This window comes from Cydia strobilella, chromosome 1 (assembly GCF_947568885.1).
Source record: "Cydia strobilella chromosome 1, ilCydStro3.1, whole genome shotgun sequence".
Classification (NCBI taxonomy): Eukaryota; Metazoa; Arthropoda; class Insecta; order Lepidoptera; family Tortricidae; genus Cydia; species Cydia strobilella.
The window spans coordinates 23,631,873-23,654,105 of NC_086041.1; the positions used below are offsets into that span (position 1 = coordinate 23,631,873).

Here is a 22,233-nt window from a genome sequence, read left to right on the forward strand (position 1 = left end):
GATACACGATCAGTTTCACTTACGCACTGCGAGAAGTGCCAGACTTTCACTTATTGACATACACCTAATTACACTATCGCAATAGATATTTGTAGCCTTTGACGCTTTATCTGTCAACAGCTGTATTAACGAATTCAAAGTGATAATGAAAATATATCAATCAATGTGACTGGATTACAAGTAGATTATACCGAAAAAATGGTGTCCCCCCCCGCCCCTCTAAATCTATGGGTCCAAAAATATAATTATTATAATCGTAAACTTAAGAAAGACATTAAATAAAAACTATAGCGAATATGATCAATAACGTTTTGCCGTTTTTGAGTTATCGCAAAAAGTCTCCCCTTCATAGTAAAAAGACGCACCTACGGTCACAGTGCCCAGAGTTACAGTACGTTATTACGGCATAAAATGGGTTTTTAAAGTTATTTGGCATTATTCATGTAAATAAAGTTAAATGCAAGATAAAAATTGCTTATTTTACTCATTCAATTGATAATTAATATTTAATTTCTCTAAAACAGTTTTATTGGCTGATTGAGTAATGCCGTTGACTATTGGCAGTTTTAGAAAGAAAAATAAAAAAATAAGAGGCAATCCCGCTCATTTTCATACTTTAATCATTTTAAAATTACTGCAGTTTACTAACATATGTGCTTTTTAGGGTTCCGTACCCAAAGGGTAAAAACGGGACCCTATTACTAAGACTCCGCTGTCCGTCTGTCCGTCCGTCTGTCTGTCTGTCTGTCACCAGGCTGTATCTCATGAACCGTGATAGCTAGACAGTTGAAATTTTCACAGATGATGTATTTCTGTTACCGCTATAACAACATATACTAAAAACCGGCCAAGTGCGAGTCGGACTCACACACGAAGGGTTCCGTACCATTAACTGGTACCGGTTTTTTATAAATATTGCAATAATAATATCGTGCGAAGGGCGCTGGTTTTAGCAAACGTCCCGTGCGTCCTGGAACCTCTGGGTATCAGTCGCTCTGACGGAAAGAGACCGGATAGACTTTGGTTCCCTGGTACTCTGGGAGAAAGGGAAATGTTTAGTGTGGGTGTGGGACGCAACGTGCATCAGATCTTGGGGGGGGGGGGGTATCGGGATGATTTGTACGGCTGAAATTTGACATTATTATTATTAGTTTCTATGGTAGACTACAGCTACCTATTATATTTTTATAGTTTAGACTAAGAGTATTTATTTTATTATTATTTATTTATTTATTTAATAATGTATTGTAATTTTAATAAAAGCATAGTAGGTTGGCGAATGGTTTCAGGTTACTTTCCGTCCAAGTAATCTCGTATATGGGTATATTTGGTATCCGTGTATCTTATACCTTTAAACGAGCAATTCTTGTATATATGTATTAGGGATCTCGGAAACGGCTCTAACGATTACGAAATTTCGTGGGCGAAAAATCGATCTAGCTAGGTCTTATCTTTGGAAATACGCGCATTTTTTTATATGTTTTCCGAGCAAAGCTCGGTCTCCCAGATATTTCAGTGTGATGTCCTGAACACAATATACGAGATGACAAGCGCAAAAATGGTGGAGGTAGTAACTATGGCGTCATAAAGTGGGCGGTACAAAGAAACATTTTTTTATGGCTTATTTTCATATAAAGGTTGTCGGGAAGAGATTGCTTTTAGTGATAAGAGCGCCTGTTGTTTACCTCTGCTTGTGTTTCTGTTGTTTTCTTTTATTGAGGTGTGCAATAAAGAGTATTTTTGTATTGTATTGAGCCTTTACTTTTTTAAGTACGGGTAAGTGATCACAACTCAAAGTTCAATGTATAATGAAACATTGAACTTTGAGTTGTTTTACCAGTTTTTCCATACCTAACAGATTATTTTCTTTGCCATCTATAATCATAGTATGTCAGTGAAATCTCGTTGACATACTATGATTATGGATGTATAATTAATTACCTATACCGGGTAGGTCGTATTTCAGAACCCGGTTCTCTCATTGGGCTGGCACGTATTATTGCTAATTTTATCAGCGTGGAAATAAGACTAATCGAAATGTTATAAAATCTGACCTAAAGTTTGAGGTTAGAGTCTTTAAATCATTGCCGAAAATTATTTTGCCGAATATCATTTCGCAACCAATTATTCGAATAATTTTATTATGCCGAATGATTTGCAACTGTTATGTAAAAAAACATCGGTTCTGGCGGTGTTTGTTCGCAGTTCACCTAACACGCTCCTACCAAGTAAAACCACAGAATAACTAATAGTGGTAAAACGTCATCATAATGATAATTGGCCGAATGTTGGTTGTCAAAGTAAATCATCTGCGAAAAGGTGAAATTCGGACAATAAAACTTCGGCGACAAGGCAGAACAAGGTTATCTACGTATCAACTTGTTAGCAACTGTGCGTTGTGATTATAATTAACGATAGCAGGATGAAATTTAATAAGTATTGTAGGTAATGTATGCAATCTGATTTAATCCGATAAACACTATAGTCATACTTGTTATGAACAAAATGCTGCACTTCATGATAAAAACAAGCCGCTTTGCAAAGTGATAGTAGGGACCAAACTGAGCGATTTGACCCGCAGCAGCGGCAGTTTTACCCCTTAGGAACAGAGATGGCGCCACTTCTTTAAAAAATATTTCAAAAAATTCTACAAGCTAAACCAATGAACCGATTTAAATGTTTAATATCTCAAATGAAAGCTTAGCTTATATACATTACTTTTAAAAAAACACTCAAAAAATATATACTGAATACTTTTGATAAAAACGGGAATTTTAAGTTTTTTTTTTTTACTCGATTGATAGTTTTTACTTGTTTTCTCAAAAAAATTGTATGGAATATGAATAGTTTAATGTATGTATATATTATTGAATAAATAACAAGTATTATAAAAAATACCCGACACAGATGTCTCTCATACTTCTCGAAATATGAAAGTTTGAATGTGTGTAAATTTTTTCAAGATATATTTCAAAAATTCTACAAGCTAAACTTTTTGACCGATTTTAATGTTTAATATCTCAAATAAAAGCTCATTATATATACTACTTATAAAAAAATATTCAAAAAACATATACTGAATACTTTTGGCAAAAAACGGCATCTTAAGTTTTTTTTTCTTAATCGATTGATAGTTTTTACTTGATTTCATAAAAAAAATTATGGAACATGAATAGTTTAATAAATATATATATAGTACTGAGTATATAAAAGTATTACAAAAAAACCCGACACCGATACCTTTCATTCTTCACGAAATATTTAAGTTAAATTATGCACGTTCTTACAAATAAATTCTTTAAAAGAAATCTTCAACCACAGTAAGTGCACTGATTTTAATATGAAATGTGTCATATGAAAACAAATCACCCAATTTATTTTAATAAATAAAAAAATAATAAATAAAAACTAAATAAAGTTTTTTTCTTGTGCTGAATTACAAAAAAATATAACATCTAAAATTAGGAATTATTTTTATTTAAAGTGACTACATTTGTAAACAAAAAACTTAAATGTCCTCTTCGGGTTCACCAGTAGATGTAGAACTGAAAAAGAAAAGTCGTTTTGAGAAGTACTCGTACCATTTCAATACTACAAAATCACCGATCATACATGAACTGGTTGCTGTAGATTACTGTTGGATTATTTTTGTGCCTGTAGATTTACTGTTGAATTATTTTTGTGCCTAGTTGATTACCATTAAACCTATAATTTTGTGCCAGACCTATAATCAGTGATCAGAATGCAAAATAACTCTGGATTGAAAATTACATTAACTTACTTTTGATTTGTACAGCCACCTTTGAATGATTTACACTGGGCTGTGCATGGTAAGCTGACGCAACGACACTCACAACGCATAGTTTCGCAGCCAGATTTGCAGCCACAATGGTCCAAGAGGCTTAATTGCGACCAAATCGCTGTAACTGTCGACCATTCCGGAGTCCAACTCTCTTTTTCCTCAGTCCATCCCCAAGAAGATGGACATGGTATGGAAACTTCTGGTTTCATAGCGTTTCCCCATATATGGCCCGCTTGATAAGCCGCTCGAAGTGCATGTTTATAGAGAGCAGCTGATGTAGGTGGCAGGCTTGTCACAAGCTTGTTTTTTGAAGCAAACAAATATTTGTGAACTTCATTTACGTTTATGTGTTCCGTTTAGCCAAACAATAACACAAATCTAGGGTTACTTTATACTAAAATTAAAATATGTAGTTACACACCTGACAACTGACAAAATTAAAAACTTAAAAGTTGACATACTCCTATTTTCCCGTCTTTTTATAGTGGCAAGAGAAAGGCAGCTTGATCTGAACGAATTCTTCCAGTACGAAAACCAAATTTGTCCACCTTCGTTATCAGTCAATGGAGGGCGTCGTTCAGGGAACAAATCTGATTTGGCCGAGAAATTAGAACCTGCCAACAGTGCCAACCCTGCCACCTACATCAGCTGCTCTCTATAAACATGCACTTCGAGCAGTTTACCAAGAGGGCCATATATGGGGAAACGCTCTGAAACCAGAAGTTTCCATACCATGTACATCTTCTTGGGGATGGACTGAGGAAAAAGAGAGTTGGACTCCGGAATGGTCGGCAGTTACAGCGATTTGGTCTCAATTAAGCCTCTTGGACCATTGTGGCTGCAAATCTGGCTGCGAAACTATGCATTGTGGGTGTCGTCGCGTCAGCTGGCCATGCACAGCCCAGTGTAAATCATTCAAATGTGGCTGTACAAATCAAAAGTAAGTTAATGTAATTTTCAATCCAGGGTTATTTTGCATGCTGACCACTAATTATAGGTCTGGCACAAAATTATAGGTTTAATGGTTATCAACTAGGCACAAAAATAATTCAACAGTAATCTACAGCAACCAGTTCATGTATGATCAGTGATTTTGTAGTATTGGAATGGTACGAGTACTTCAAAACGACTTTTCTTTTTCAGTTTTACATCTACCGGTGAACCCGAAGAGGACATTTAAGTTTTTTGTTTACAAATATAGTCACTTTAAATAAAAATAATTCCTAATTTTAGATTTGTTATATTTTTTTGTAATTCAGCACCAGGAAAAACTTTATTCAGTTTTTATTTATTAATTTTTTATTTATTAAAATAAATTGGGTGATTACTTTTCATATGACACATTTCATATTAAAATCAGTGCACTTACTGCGGTTGAAGATTTCTTTTAAAGGATTTATTTGTAAGAACGTGCATAATTGAACTTAAATATTTCGTGAAGAATGAAAGGTATCGGTGTCGGGTTTTTTGTAATACTTTTATATACTCAGTACTATATATATTTATTAAACTATTCATGTTCCACAATATTTTTTTTAAGAAATCAAGTAAAAACTATCAATCGAGTAAGAAAAAAAATTTAAAGATGCCGTTTTTTGCCAAAAGGGTTCAGTATATGTTTTTTGAGTATTTTTTCAAGTAATGTATATAATGAGCTTTTATTTGAGATATTAAACATTGAAATCGGTCAAATAGTTAAGCTTGTAGAATTTTTTGAAATATATTTTGAAGAAATTTACACTCACATTCAAACTTTTATATTTCGTGAAGTATGAGAGGTATCAGTATCAGGTTTTTTTTTATAATACTTGTTATTTATTCAGTAATATATACATGCATTAAGCTATTCATGTTCCATACTTTTTTTTTGAGAAACCAAGTCAAAACTATCAATCGAGTAAAAAAAAAACTTAAGATGCCGTTTTTTGTCGAAAGTAATCAGTATATATTTTTTGATTATTTTTTTGAAGTATTGTATACCTAGCTTTCATTTGAGATATTAAACATTTAAATCGGTTCATTGGTTTAGCTTGTAGAATTTTTTGAAATATTTTTAAAGAAGTGGCGCCATCTCTGTTCCTAAGGGGTGAAACTTGCGCTGCTGCGGGTCAAATCACTCAGTTTGGTCCCTACTAGCACTGTGCAAAGCGGCTTGCTTTTATCATGAAGTGCAGAATCCGGGCAAAAATGGCCATAACAAGTATGACTGGTATCAGGTCTAAGATATCAATCAATTACTAGTGCTTGAGGACCGCGATTTTGCACTATAAGCATTTTCCATATAATTAGGGGTAGAACGTTTTGGGCCTAATAAAGAAATTATAAAAACGTTAGTTGTTATTTATTTCAATGAAGTTATTTCAACGAGAGCCCTGCTTGAGGCACTTTCTCGCCAAGCACCTGGACGAATACCATTGGGAATTATCCATCTATATGTGGCTTTCCATCAGAGAAGGTGTCGCGACATATCCGCGAACCGGCTAATAGTTGCCAACGTCATGGAGTAGATGGCGCTCGTAGTCACGTTTAAGTAGCTGAAATGTTGTAGTAACTGTAGCTTCCCAATTTCCCAATACGTCTTTGATAGTATTATTTATATTGTTACGAATATACTCCTTCACTAAGAATTCTGATGTCCATAACTATAACACTAGAAATAAAAATAAGCTTGCTATCAGAAAGTTTCGTGCCCGTAAAGTACAAAAGTCATTCGTTGGGCAATGCGTTCATTTTTAGGGTTCCGTGCCCAAAGGGTAAAAACGGGACCCTATTACTAAGACTTCGCTGTCCGTCTGTCTGTCACCAGGCATCTCATGAACCGTGATAGCTAGACAGTTAAAATTTTCACAGATGATGTATTTCTGCTGCCGCTATAACAACAAATACTAAAAAGTAAGGAACCCCCGGTAGGCGAGTCCGACTCGCACTTGTCCGGTTTTATAACAAGTTACCTGACGATACTTTAAAATTACTCTTTCCAGCTCTTAAGAATTACTTTAAAAAGTCATTGATGTTGAAGGCTTATTATAGAGTCGAGGACTACTTGACAGACAAACATGCATGAATCAAACCAGAAACTGTATTAAAAACAAGTAGCAATTAAAATCATTGATATTGTATTTGTTTATTAGAGTTATAGGTAACACAGCGCAGGTAAGAAAGCACATATTTTATGTAGGTATTTCATAACAATCAGTTAGATTTATACAGTGTGGAAAGAATGAATGGGCCCTGGAGGGAACTTTCCCTTTTTTTCAATTTTGCTGGTCTAAAAATACCTACTAAATATTCGATTTATGGATATTTTGCACGACAGACGAGTGTAAGGCCTAATGTTTCTTGGAGAAATGTTATCATTAAAATTAACTGTATCGAATAGTAGAATTAAATAGCGTGTTTATTTTTTTAATTTTTAGTCGATTCGATTCCACAACGAGGTGAAACAAGCGAATTTCAAAAAATCTTTGTATGCAGTTTTGTTTCTTTCTAAAAATAAAAGAGCAATATGAGCTAACTTAAGGTTTTAAGGCACTTTCCCTCCAGAGCCCATTCATTCCTTCTACACTGTATAATATATGTGACATATGTGTGGTTCTCAAGTAAAAGGTACCACATTGTCGCTTACCATAAGAACGCTCTGACAGGTTATTCGTATAGAGATGCAAGCAAATTTCACATATATTCTCATTTCTTTTATGAATTTTATTTTCCTTTCCTTTTTTAAGACTGGTATGTTCTGTGAATCAAATATATTTTTAAATCAAACTTCTATAAAGAAAAGTACCTACTTAGTGTATGTAATTGCATAAATTCTGTAGTAATGCATATTAATTATAAGATGTAATGTTTTGAAAAGATGTGTCCCGCCGAGTTTGTTGCCGGCCCCATATTGGGATACCCTCCTCCAATTGAGGGGGTATTTAAATATTTTCGAGGCAAAGGTGTAAGGTTAGAGCCGGTGTAGCTTTATTTGACGTTCATAAGCGCATTGTATTATGCCTACTTGAATAATAAACTATCTTTATCTTTATCGGTTTCTTTAAATATTTACCTACTTATATAATTACATACTCTTGGACGTAGATGTTTATATACTATATATGATGAAAATATTTGTTTTTGTTATGTGTATTGTCGCACAAATAATTGGTCTTGTTGGGCATTATTAGACCTTTAGTCAGCCATGTTCATGAATCTTTAAGAGGTTAAGTGTACCTTTATTATTTTCTCTTGAGTAAGTACAGATTGTAAGTTATTTCATAATTATAAGTATATAAATACCCACGTATTGTACCCATAATACAAGTTTTAGGTAGTACAAGTCTTCGATTTGATATTTTTTTATTTTATTTAAAGCTTTTTAATTTAATATTATTATACCCGTACCGATGACATAAAACAATGGCAAACCAGTAAATAGAACTTAGGGATTTTAATTACAATTGCACTAAATCACATATATATGCGTAGGTTCACACTCGTGTATCAACGCTATATGAGCACCTATGCATAATTAAAACATACATACACATCAAAAATTGCCCTAATATACCTAGTTGTATATATAATTACTTGTTTGGTGCCTTCTGATATATTTACAGAGTAAAGCATAGGTATTGTTTGGTAGCTACCTACTTATAAACTACATTCATATTAATATGAAATGACAATACCTTTATAAATCACCACATAAATACCAAAATTATAAATTTTGAAACATGAAATAATTCAAAAAGTTTTATAATTAACACAAATTGACTCTTATATCTTTTATGACTCTATGTGCCAGTTGCACCATCCGCACTTGACAGACTGATCCACGTCACCCGGCGCGTCGCGGCGGTTTACTATGAAACTTTCCATACAATAAAATTTAGCGAACTCTTTAACGATGACAAACAGTTTGGTGCAACCGACCCTTAATGTTGTAAACAAAAACACGTGACTCTATCATTGAGCCAATACAATAAATACAAAATATGATTGGCTGAATAACCATGATCATGCATGTGTTTACATTTTGAGCAGTTACCTGTCTAAAACAACAACGTGGGCCATCATCATCCTCCTTCCTCGCATTATCCTGGCATTTTTGCGACGACTCATGGGAGCCTGGGGTCCGCAACTAATCCTAAGAATTGGCGTAGGTACTAGTTTTTACGAAAGCGACTGCCATCTGACCATCCAACCCAGAGGGGAAACTAGGCCTCATATAGTCCGGTTTCCTCACGATGTTTTCCTTCACCGAAAAGCGACGTAAATATCAATTAATTTTTCGTACATAAGTTCTGAAAACTCATTGGCTACGAGCGCTCTTACCGCTAGGCCACCAGCGCCTCAAACAACAACGTGACGTAACAACAACATATAATTGAGTAACAACGTCAGGTAAAACAACACGTACAGGACATACCCATATAGGACAAAATATAATCTTACATACACACAGACTACAAGTTGTCATTTTATAATTACACAGTTCCAATTGTAAGAACAGCAGCTTAATCGTGAGGCGATGCTGAGTGATCAGGTTCCTTTTGTGCGAAGAGTTCAACGTTGAATTCCCCATAAAATATAAGAAAAATATGTCACAGTACTGTACCGATTATTGGCGGACTTTTTATTTTCTGGTTTATGTGACTAGCATTGTATCTATCTAAACAACCTACTTAGCGCCACTTGCACCATCCCACTAACCCGACACTTAATACGATGACTTACCTACTACCTACCTGTAAATTTAAATTAAACTTGATACAACATAACATGGCAACTCTCATCAATCCAAAATCTCAATTAAACCTAATATAATACTTTACCACTTACACTTGAGTCTAATTTTTAATGAAATATATGTACACAGAATAACTACGGACACAATACCGGCAAAAGCTAAGATAACAACTGAATATTGTTCATTCAACATTCCAACGTCCTTGAGTAAGAATCGGGGGTACGTGTAGTGGCAGTAAAGTTCGGAGCATGGGAGGCGCGGTCGGCCCATGCCGAAAATGGTAATACAGAGGCCCACGAGGCCGTGCTTCAGGAAGGACGCGTGGAACAGCCAGCGGAAGAAGGCCGGCGAGTCGGGCAGGTGTAGGAAGAAGCCGGAGAATACCGTGAACGGCATTACGAAGAACGGCCCGAAGATCATAGCGTGCTGTAATTAACATAGTTTAGCTGTATAAACCAGTATAACAATGAGATAAACCCTACCTATATTTTTTTTTATTTGTATTTTAAGTAAGTTACACTAGTATATATTTGTTTTATTCTACGTAGTATAAAACAAAGTCGCTTTCAGCTGTCTGTCCGTCCGTCTGTCCCTATGTGTGCTTAGATCGTTAAAACTACGCAACGGATATGATGCGGTTTTTTTTAAATAGAGTGATTCAAGAGGAAGGTATAATTTGTAAAGGTTTTGTGTAAATTAGTTGAACTACCCGTGCGAAACCGGGGCGGGTCGCTAGTAAATTATAAACAGAAATATATGTCATACTTATACTAAAGAAAAAGTGAGCAATTCCACCGGTGGCCGAGGAGGCCGGAATCGAACTGGCTTCTCCAGCTCACGCGGCAAACATCCTGATCACTAGACCACCCGGCCACCGTCTACGTCCGGTCACAGTCATTAATATATGACATTTATTCAGTTTAAAAAATCCACTCAATCGCTTTCCCTATAAGTACTTGAATTTAAATTCCAAGACATTGTAAGAGTGTGATAATTCAAACTTGATAGAGGTAGAGCATTATGTCCGAGCGCCGATCATTAGGTACCTTAACAAGATTACCTAAGTACACAGTATCTGTCATGTGTAGAGCAGTATTGTAGCTTAATGGCTACGTAACATTATTAAGCTACAATACTGCTTTGCTACGTAGTTATTTACCTATACTTATAACACGCTGTCGTAACTGGCAAAGGGTTTGTTGAACGCTTGATCTACTATGTTCAGAATATCGGTAATCCGGGAATCCGTGAAAAGATTTATAGCATGGTATTATATATTTAATATGCGCTTAAACATGGAAAATAACATTGTTTTAAACACGATGGTTCCAAATTAGCATCAGAATGCTTGACGGTAAACAATCAGCGAAATCTGTTATATAATTTACAAATCAGAAGAGTTTCATTATGAGTAGGTGTTATGTGGTCGTACCTTAATATCAAATAAAGAGCCATTGAGCAGCCCTACACAGAGAGCCGTGTAAGAAACCATCAGTAGAATGACGCAGAAGCTTCCGAAGCGAACGATTTCTGGCGGCTGGCCTGTGAGCCAGTAAGCTATGCACGAGTAGCACAGCGTGCACACCGTCTGCGCGGGCAAGGCAGCTACAAGTGTGGATGCGTAGTAGGCGCCCGGGCTGTACCAGCGGTTGAAGTGCTCCCGTTTCACCATTGGAAATTGTAAAGGGACTGGAAATAGTTAAAAGAGAATCATTAGATAAAGTCATATTCTTCGCCGTTTAACTTATCTGCGATTATTGTAAAATCAACATATAGCAAGCTGTACTTCGCTATATATACATACCTACCTACTAACAAAGTGCGTTAGGTATTTTAAGTATTTGTTTCCATTTTCAGAAAGAGATGAAAATAATAATTAGACAATGTAAATGCTTATTTTTTTCACTTGCTTGTTTGGTGTGTGCTTTGTCAGATAAAAGAGACGCCCCTTCATTTGCAAACAATCATACTCCATCTATATCCATCCATAATATGCGAGAGTCGGTTATATTGTACCTATACCGCGAAAATCGACTTTTCTTGCATAATGAAGTCAACTTAGTCGTGATTGAAATGAAATAATTAAAAATATTGTTGCATCCGGTTGTTATTTTCTGACTTAAGATTTTGATTATGTTTTGATTTGTCGAGTCAATTACCACTAACGATCGTATCATATATATAAGTATCAAAACTAACACAGATTTCCAAGTCTGAATATATATTTTTTAATTTATTTATCTCAATGTACATCACAACAATTTTCTTACAATTATATTCCTCGCCAAACTGCGATTGCAGTTTGTTGGCGAGATAGCGCTCATTTTTACATTTTAAGCATTTATGCACTTAAAAAACTAAACTTAAACTAAACTTAAACTTAGATACTATCCGAAAAGCGAACATGCATGGCGATAGTTTATGATGACTATTAAAAAAAAAGATATATTATTTTATCTTTTTGTTTAATTGTCACTACACCTTTTAGACTATTTTAACAACTAATTAAGGTATATTCAAATATAGTTTACAGTTTTAATATTAGGGTATCTTTTCCAATAACGTTTTTTTTAACTCATTTTTAAATTTAGCCATACTACATTTATTTTCTTCCCTTAGGTAGTCAATTTCGTTATACAATTTTGGTATCAAAAACAAATTAGTCCTTTTGCCATAATAGTTTTTAGCAGTGTTTTGTACAACTTTTTTAAGCCTTATGCTCTTTGTTCTATATCTACTTTGTTTCAGCACCTTAAATTTACCATCAAAACAATATTCTACTGCTATCCTATATTGCACCTTTTGATGTATAGGAAGTATTTTACATATCTTATACAATTTGTCGTAATTTCCTTTGAGCTTATTTTTAATTTTTTTATGAACTAGGTATTTCATAGATCTTAACTGTAGTTTTCTAATTTCATCCAAATAAGTATGAAAAGTTCGACCATAAACACTAAGACCGTAACCAATGATTGTAGTGTTGTGTAATTAGTATGAATAATACCTACTTACATCTGATAGACACGGCGCTGAAGGCGGTGAACATGACGAACATGACGCTGTAGGAGAGGAAGTTGTAGTTGTCGATCGTGTGCTTGGCGTCCTGGCCGATGTTGAAGAACAGCACGCCGACGAACAGCGCCATGGTGCAGTGGATGCCTGTCATTATCAGCATGAAGTGGGGGTCTCGCCACGCACACTGGAATATGACACATTAAAACCATGCATTAAATCATTAAAACCGAAAAACAAATGAAAAGAAAACAAAACAATGAAAAGACAGAAACTTGGATTAGTCGTAGTACTCCTAAGTACAAATTTATGTTGACAATCGCAGTTTAGGACGTTCAGGAAAAGTCGGGGGATATTATATTCTCATTCATTTATTAAGATGTTCTGCTACTTATACTTACTAGTAATGCTCTTCGGGTCAAAGTGGTGAATTGTTTCCACGTCGATGTACTGTACGTGCTCTTCAGTGCTAGTAGGATCTTACTCGTCGGGTCCTCTTTTGGAGGTGGAAGTGCCGTTAGAAACACTTTCTCATATAAATCTGTTTTAAATATTTCTGAAACATCAAAAATACACCACATGATTAGAGCTAATCAGTGTCATCAGAGATGATCGATATGTCGATGTAAATAATAATAGTAAAGTTATCTGCTCGTCTTTGGCATTGCGCGCGCGGCTTGTGTAAGAAAATCATCAAAGGTTGCGATATCTTCTGATCAGAGGTGTAATTTATAATAATGCTTTACGACATCCTCAGTTGCACTCGTCTTCCTTGGATGTATCAACGTCCAACATCATTATTTTCCATCACATAATATTTTTAATTATTTTTTACTAATCTTACTCGTACCTACTATTTTTCGAAATTTGTGTTTAATTATAAATACGACTACTCACTCACACTCACAATTATTTTACGGTTTAGACTCACTTGTTTTAGTCACTCGCGCGACATGTTTCGGAGAGCCTAGATCTCCTTTCTCAAGCACTCAGTACGCAATACACGGTCGTCGTGAACGCTGCTTGCACTATTAGTGATTGAGAAAGGAGACCTAGGCTCTCCGAATGTCGCGCGAGTGACTAAAACAAGTGAGTCTAAACCGTAAAATAATTTCTCTCACACAACAGTTTAAATTCGACGACTTTACTTGTTTGTATTTACCTAATAATTTATCATCAGTTTCATTAGATATATTATGAAGCCACTGCATGTCTCGCCCATTTTCCATGTAATTTACTAGTTTTTCTGGCTGCTCTCCACATATTTCTATAACTGAAAATAATAAATACAAAATAAATCAGCTTCAATAATTGAATATGTGAGAATTAAGAGAAAAAATCAGACCGTGTAAAAAAATTACTTAAGGTAAAAAACATTTGAAAAAAACTACGCCATTGAATAAAGCTTCATAATCGTTACTCGTATTAAAACATTGGCGGAGAGAATAAAAATTTCTTATGGGTTTCGACTGTTGAAAGCATGTACCTAGCTATGGTCCATAGTAGAATTTACTACTAACTTTGTCTGTATGTTACCTCTCCACGCTTTAACCGCTGAATTGATTTAGATGAGATTTGGCATGGAGATAGTTTTAGGCCCGGGGAAGGACATAGCACAGGGTCTCTATTGTTTCCCATAAAGTTTTAAGTCATAATGTATTGTTTGTCCGCATTTTAGTTAGTCATAATTTGGTTTTTTTCAGAAACGCGTAACTTTTCAGGATTACCATAAAACAAAACTAACCTAACCTATCTAAAAAAAGTACAGTCAGCGATAAAAGCTTTATCAAAAATATTTTTTTGTTGTTAAATGTACACTGCAAAAACAAATAAATAGGTCATTTATTTTTGCAGTGTACATTTACAACTTAAATTTATGGATTCACATTAACAAAAATATAGTAAACTAGCTGTTGCCCGCGATTTGTATGTTGGTGGTTATATACCTATTCTACATGAGCATAATATAGAACATTATGCAGCAAAAGATATCAGTAGGGCCGGTTAATCATTTGTTAATAATTATACAACGCATGAAATTTGTCTTTCACAAACTACGAAGTTTCAAGACCCTAACTGAAAAAAATTGTTCCCGATATAATCCCTCTCAACCCTCTTAGAAGATTTACAAGCCCACTATTTAAAATAATATTCGCTCCCGAAACTATTAATACAAACTTTTCAAAAACGGTGTAAGTAATCAGTTTTCGTCTATTTTAATATATGTAATGCCCTTTTTACCAAGTTTCAAGTTCCTAGCTTAAAAGAAAATTTGTACCACATATAACCTTACATCCCCTTTTTAACCGGGGTAGGGGTTACATTTTTAAGAACGTTGAAATAACTTTTTTTGGAATCTTATACAATGCCTTTCTAAGAAGTTTCAAAGCATTTGTAATAGATTCACTTTCAACCCCTTTGTAACCCTTTTAAGGGATGAATATTTAAAAACGCTTAAATTACTTTTCTTGTATTCTAATAATATGCCTTTATACAAAGATTCAAATCCCACACTCACAAAAATATTTAATCTCCATACAAACTTTCAACCCCTTTTTCACCACCTTGGGGGATGAATTTTTAAAAACGCTGAAATGAGTTGTCTTGTTTTTTTATCATAATTAATAAACATTTATATTATAAAATTTGAAGCCCAAGACAAAAATTCATCCCCTTTTTAACCCCCTTAGGGGAATCAACTGACTCAGCTCTCCACGCTGTAGTAAGCAACATAGAGAATGCGTTGGCGAGCAAAAACTCCTGTCTAGGCACCTTCATCGACATAGAGGGAGCCTTTGACAAGACCAATTTCAGCAGCATTCAACAAGCATTGCATAGACATGGAACCAACCCGCTCATAATCGAATGGATAATGAATATGCTAAGACAGAGAATAATAAGACTAACAGAAAATCAAAATCACCAGGCACTAGTCATGAGAGGATGCCCCCAGGGAGGAGTACTCTCACCATTGCTTTGGAACCTGGATGTAAACGATTTGATAACAAAACTAAACAACAAACATTTTGTGATCATAGGGTACGCAGATGACTTAGTAATACTAATCAGCGGCCTAGTAATAAACACACTGTGCGATCTCACACAGACAGCACTGAAGATAGTGGAGAAATGGTGCAAGGAGAATGACCTATCGGTAAACCCAAAAAAGACCGACACAATTCTCTTCACCCATAAACGAAAACTGGGTACATACGAAATGCCAACACTTTTTGGCACAAAACTGACACTTTCAAAGGATGTACAGTACCTAGGCATAATCCTGGACGGTAAACTGAACTGGAACAAACACCTGGACAATAAACTGAACAAAGCAACAGTAGCCTTCTGGCAATGCCGGAGGATGGTAGGCAAAAGATGGGGACTTGCCCCTCACATTATACTGTGGCTGTACAAAATGGTAATAATGCCAATGATCAGATACGGCGCGGTTGTATGGTGGCTCCGCACCTAGCTAACCACAGTAATAGACAAACTAAATAAAACGCAAAGACTAGCATGTGTGGCTGCAACGGTCTGCATGAGAACTACTCCGACTGCAGCTCTAGAAATAATGCTAGAACTCCTACCACTACACTTGTACATACAGAAAGAAGCGGCTGCCACAGCTCTTCGTTTGAAGAATCTAAACCTATGGACATCTTTCAGCTCATCGCACAAGAAGATCTATGAAAATACGATCTCAAAAATGCCCATGCTGGAAGCGCCTATCGACAAAATACCAAAAACTATGATCTTCTGGAAAGATTACGCCATATCGTTAACAGAAGATCCGAAAGAAGGACTAAACCAAACAAACCTAAGACAGATGGCTCAAAAACAAACGAAGGGACAGGATGTGGTGTCTTCTCAGAGGACCTGAACATACACATCACAAAACCCCTTGGTGAACACAACACGGTATTCCAAGCTGAATGTGTAGGAATAATAGAAGCTTGCAATGCTATTACAAGACGACAAGTGAAACACGAAACCATACTAATACTGTCAGACAGTTAATCGGTACTACAAGCGCTATGCAGCGACAAACTTACCTCAGAGCTTATACTTGAATGCCATCGGAGCCTCACTGAAATGAGCAAAGAAGGCAACAAAGTAACAGTACAATGGATAAAGGGGCATAGTGGATCAAGAGGAAACGATGCAGCGGATGAACTGGCCAGGAAAGGTTCAGAAACACCGGCATATGGACCCGAGCCAATTATGTCTCTACCAATATCCTACATACACAACCAGCTAGAACAACATCACAGACAACTGCACAACAAGTACTGGAGTGAATTGAAGACATGCAGGCAAACCAAAGAAATTCTACCGGAACTGAACCACAAGCTTACCAAAATATTACTGAAAACACCAAGAAGCCAACTACGTAAAATAGTAGGATTAATAACAGGACATAACACACTAAACAAACACCTACATAATATGGGTAAAACTGACAGCCCCAGAGCAGAACTGGCAGCTGCAGAGCGAGCATGGAAGAAGAAGAAACAACAAAACATATTCTCCTAGACTGTAAACAGGTAGAAGTGTATAGGAGCAAATACCTAGGTAATCCTTGCACACTAAAAGAGGCAACTAGCAACCTGAAGACTTTGCTAGGCTTCGTGGAGGAGCTGGGGTGGTTAGAGTAGCGCTACCTCGTTTCACGCAAAATAGGCACATTGGATGTCGATTTGCGGAAAATGCCCAGCATAACTAACTAACTAACTAACTTAGGGGTTGAATTTCCAAAAAGTCAATATTACTTTTTTTTTGTAATTGGCTATTATGCCTTTCTAAGAAGTTTCAAAGTATTTGTAATGGATTCAAACTTTCAACCCTTTTTAACCCATTTAGGAGATGAATTTTTAAAAACGCTAAAATCACTTCTTGTATTTTAATAATATGCCTTTATACGAAGTTTCAAGTCCCGCACTCAAAAAAAATTATCATCTCCATACAAACTTTCAACCCCTTTTTCACCACCTTCGGGGATGAATTTCGAAAAACCCCTTCTTAGTGGATACTAACGTCATATAAGCTACCTATTGTGAAAAAATCAGCTCTCTAGGTCCAACGGTTTGGGCTAGGCGTTGATTTAAGTGAGTCAGTCAGTCAGGACTTGTACGTTTTTATATATATATATAAGATAAGATAAGATAAATATACTAGGTTTATTTTACCCTTGGGGGTAAATGGTAAATACAAGGTTTATTTTACCTATATTAAAATTAATATAGGTAATAAATAAGCCTATTGCTCATAAGAGCCTATAATTACCCTTAATATGTATAAGATAAATCAAAATATTGCGATAAGGATAATTATTAACATACTTACGAAAATCTACAGGATTATGAAATTTCGGGCAGTTCAAATGAAGGTTTTCGAAGAAAGGGATTAGGTTATCAACTGAGCCCATATACGCGCATTGGCCAGCCACCACCGCGTACAGACGGTCCACCATTTGCAGCAGAGCGGCTGATGGCTGGTGCATGGTCACCACGACTGTGCGGCCCTGGTGCGCCAGCATTTGCAGCATATACACCATCTGCTTTGATGTTGAACTGTCTAGCCCGCTGGAAACAGATTTTGACTAAATGTTGGTAAGATAGGAAATGATTATAATCGTCCCTCACAGACCTTTTACTTGTATTCTTGCCAGATGTATAACGGAAAAAATAGTAAATAGATTATTAACCAAGGAATGAAAGGCACCCATCTCTGGCGATTTAGTTTGGCGCTCGAACGCAGTAAGAGCGCCTATAGTCCGAGACTGAAATGGAGTTGGACTTTCACTGGAGTTAAACCTCTACTTTTCATTTCGAATACGAGGAAAGCAAAATACATGTGGATTTAAAGAAACACGGCCAAGTATAAACTTCAGCAGTATTTCTTGAGGGTACTTTCATTTAACAATTAAGGTAAAAATATCGTTATTTAGGGAAAGGGGAGTTAATTATCAGAATGGAAATTGTACAACAAAAAGAGAAAAATCATCATTCGCTTGCCCTTGTCCCATTCACTTGGGGTCGGCGCAGCATGTCTTTTTCTTCCATACATCTCTGTCACCCGTCATCTCATCATTCACTTGCGTTAGTTTCATATCATCTTTCACACAGTCCATCCACCTTTTCCTCGGTTTTCCTCTCCTCGTACTTCCCTCCACATTCATTCTTAATACCTTTCTCGTCACATGACTTTCATCCCTCCGCATCACATGCCCGTACCATGCTAGGCGATTTGCCCTTACTTTTTCTGTTAACAAAAAGAGAAAAATAAAAGTACCTAAAGTATGGACACGATAAAATCTGGTCATGCATGATATGGTAAATTTTATATGGATGTGGATTTTCAAGCAGCCCTTTTTTATAATTTGTGAATATCAATCTTCTACATAATAAAAATACAATGTTAATATATTAACGTTAAGATGTCTGTAACTTTCAGCATTATATATTCCACCATACATATATATTGTTGAACAGCGTCTTCGCACAGTCTTTACCAAAAAATACAAAAGAAATGGTTATTTGTTATACAAGGGTGCAAAGTTGTATTTTACCCGCGAGTGTTTTAACACACGAAAAGTAAAATACATTTGCACCCGTGTGTAACACAAAACTTTTCCCCTCACTATAGCGAGGAAAGTGCAACATCCACAGCCACAGGCGTTAGATCATCTTATCAACTGGAATCACTCATTTTTTTACGCTATTATAACAAAAAACTCTGGAAATTCTGTCCTTTTACGTGAGAAGTTTTTAAGTAAAATTTTTGTTGACAATCACACTGATTTAAACTTTCACGATTTTTACTCATTACTATTTACAACGACGGGACTTAATCGCTTCTTAATACTTATTTTACGCGATTAAGTCATTTCTGATGTATGAAATGTCAATGATACGTTTTGAAATTGCATCGACTTAACTTGTGCGTTCAGAATTATATTTAACATTATTATTAAAAAACAAACGTTTATTATGGAATTTTAAGGTTTATGACTTAAAATCATTAAATAAAGCTAAATCTGGTATTTTTCAGTAGATTCTCAAACCATTTATTTAATGATAATTAATATCGAACGAGCCATTATTATGAGCGTTTTACGTTTTGTTATCTGTCAAGCTACTTAAACACGCTCCATCCAAGGTCAAATTACTTTCCCCACTAGTGGATAAAATGCGTTTTTCCCCGCTTGTTTTAAAGGATAAAAGTCGGCTTTCCGAGCTAGTGAGGGGAAAAATATTTTTTCATATGTCATGCTATATTTTGTTGACCAGCGTTTTCTGATAATCTTCGCTTGCTTCCTGGTACAACGCTACAAATGTATTTTCATAAGTTATTTTACGCTCATTAGAATGTCATTTTACAAAAAAATACTTGTTTTAACACTTTTCTACTTGAGGTAGTCAGGAAGACTTTCTACTCCAAGCACTGAAAGTTGTTTTATATGGGAGTCATGTTTCTGTAAAAAAGGCAAATACACCACATTTGAAAACAATTCAATCCGAAGTCAACTACAAAAATGTTAGCTTGTGTGAAAGGAATATTTTTTTTTAACAGATACTTTTTATTTACTACTGTTTTTTTTGTATTTTTTGGTAAAGTGTGCGAAGACGCTGTTTAACAATATATATGTATGGTGGAATACATAATGCTCAAAGTCACAGACAACTTAGCGTTAGATTATGATTGTATTTTTATTGTATGATATCCAGAAATTATTTAAATAAGCGCTGCTCGAAAATCCACATTCATTTAAAAGATTTACCATATCATGCATGACCAGACCATTTAACAATTAAGGTAAAAATATCGTTATTTAGGGAAAGGGGAGTTAATTATCAGAATGGAAATTGTACAACAAAAAGAGAAAAATAAAAGTACCTAAAGTATGGACACGATAAAATCTGGTCATGCATGATATGGTAAATTTTAAATGGATGTGGATTTTCAAGCAGCCCTTTTTTATAATTTGTGAATATCAATCTTCCACATAATAAAAATACAATGTTAATATATTAACGTTAAGATGTCTGTAACTTTCAGCATTATATATTCCACCATACATATATATTGTTGAACAGCGTCTTCGCACAGTCTTTACCAAAAAATACAAAAGAAATAGTTATTTGTTATACAAGGGTGCAAAGTTGTATTTTACCCGCGAGTGTTTTAACACACGAAAAGTAAAATACATTTGCACCCGTGTGTAACACAAAACTTTTCCCCTCACTATAGCGAGGAAAGTGCAACATCCACAGGCGTTAGATCATCTTATCAACTGGAATCACTCATTTTTTTACGCTATTATAACAAAAAACTCTGGAAATTCTGTACTTTTACGTGAGAAGTTTTTAAGTAAAATTTTTGTTGACAATCACACTGATTTAAACTTTCACGATTTTTACTCATTATTATTTACAACGACGGGACTTAATCGCTTCTTAATACTTATTTTACGCGATTAAGTCATTTCTGATGTATGAAATGTCAATGATACGTTTTGAAATTGCATCGACTTAACTTGTGCGTTCAGAATTATATTTAACATTATTATTAAAAAACAAACGTTTATTATGGAATTTTAAGGTTTATGACTTAAAATCATTAAATAAAGCTAAATCTGGTATTTTTCAGTAGATTCTCAAACCATTTATTTAATGATAATTAATATCGAACGAGCCATTATTATGAGCGTTTTACGTTTTGTTATCTGTCAAGCTACTTAAACACGCTCCATCCAAGGTCAAATTACTTTCCCCACTAGTGGATAAAATGCGTTTTTCCCCGCTTGTTTTAAAGGATAAAAGTCGGCTTTCCGAGCTAGTGAGGGGAAAAATATTTTTTTCATATGTCATGCTATATTTTGTTGACCAGCGTTTTCTGATAATCTTCGCTTGCTTCCTGGTACAATGCTACAAATGTATTTTCATAAGTTATTTTACGCTCATTAGAATGTCATTTTACAAAAAAATACTTGTTTTAACACTTTTGTACTTGAGGTAGTCAGGAAGACTTTCTACTCCAAGCACTGAAAGTTGTTTTATATGGGAGTCATTTTTCTGTAAAAAAGGCAAATACACCACATTTGAAAACAATTCAATCCGAAGTCAACTACAAAAATGTTAGCTTGTGTGAAAGGAATATTTTTTTTTAACAGAAATACTTTTTATTACTACTGTTTTTTTTGTATTTTTTGGTAAAGTGTGCGAAGACGCTGTTTAACAATATATATGTATGGTGGAATATATAATGCTGAAAGTCACAGACAACTTAGCGTTAGATTATGATTGTATTTTTATTGTATGATATCCAGAAATTATTTAAATAAGCGCTGCTCGAAAATCCACATTCATTTAAAAGATTTACAATATCATGCATGACCAGATTGTTTCGTGTCCATACTTTGCTTAGAAAGTACAGTGCTTTAGAGCAGAAACGTATCATTTTCTACACATTTTTTAGAACAACAACGACCTACTTTCAGAGCATGACATATGAAAAAAATTTTTGTGTAATTTTAGGCCGGGCCGGCTAGTCTGGATTTGATAAAGTACTTGTGTAAGTTATTTGTACCGTACCGTACCTAATTAATTGGAGCAACTGTTTATGTGTTTCCTCTATATTACGACTGTTCTGCCTGGCTATGGGTCTGATTACTTATACGTGT

General features: G+C 35.2%; 1 protein-coding gene across 1 annotated transcript in view; it reads right to left on the reverse strand.

Moving 5' to 3' along the window:
• Positions 1-7,702: 7,702 nt before the first annotated feature.
• Positions 7,703-22,233, reverse strand: part of LOC134742086 (ATP-binding cassette subfamily G member 4-like) — a 49,873-nt gene continuing 35,342 nt past the window's right edge. Inside the window, exons 5-10 of the mRNA XM_063675023.1 lie at positions 17,895-18,133; positions 13,714-13,824; positions 12,953-13,107; positions 12,552-12,738; positions 10,969-11,225; positions 7,703-9,962 (exon numbers count right to left, since the gene is read on the reverse strand). Coding sequence (XP_063531093.1) covers positions 9,618-9,962; positions 10,969-11,225; positions 12,552-12,738; positions 12,953-13,107; positions 13,714-13,824; positions 17,895-18,133 — 1,294 coding nt within the window. The 3' untranslated portion in view covers positions 7,703-9,617. The remainder of the gene's footprint in view (positions 9,963-10,968; positions 11,226-12,551; positions 12,739-12,952; positions 13,108-13,713; positions 13,825-17,894; positions 18,134-22,233) is intronic.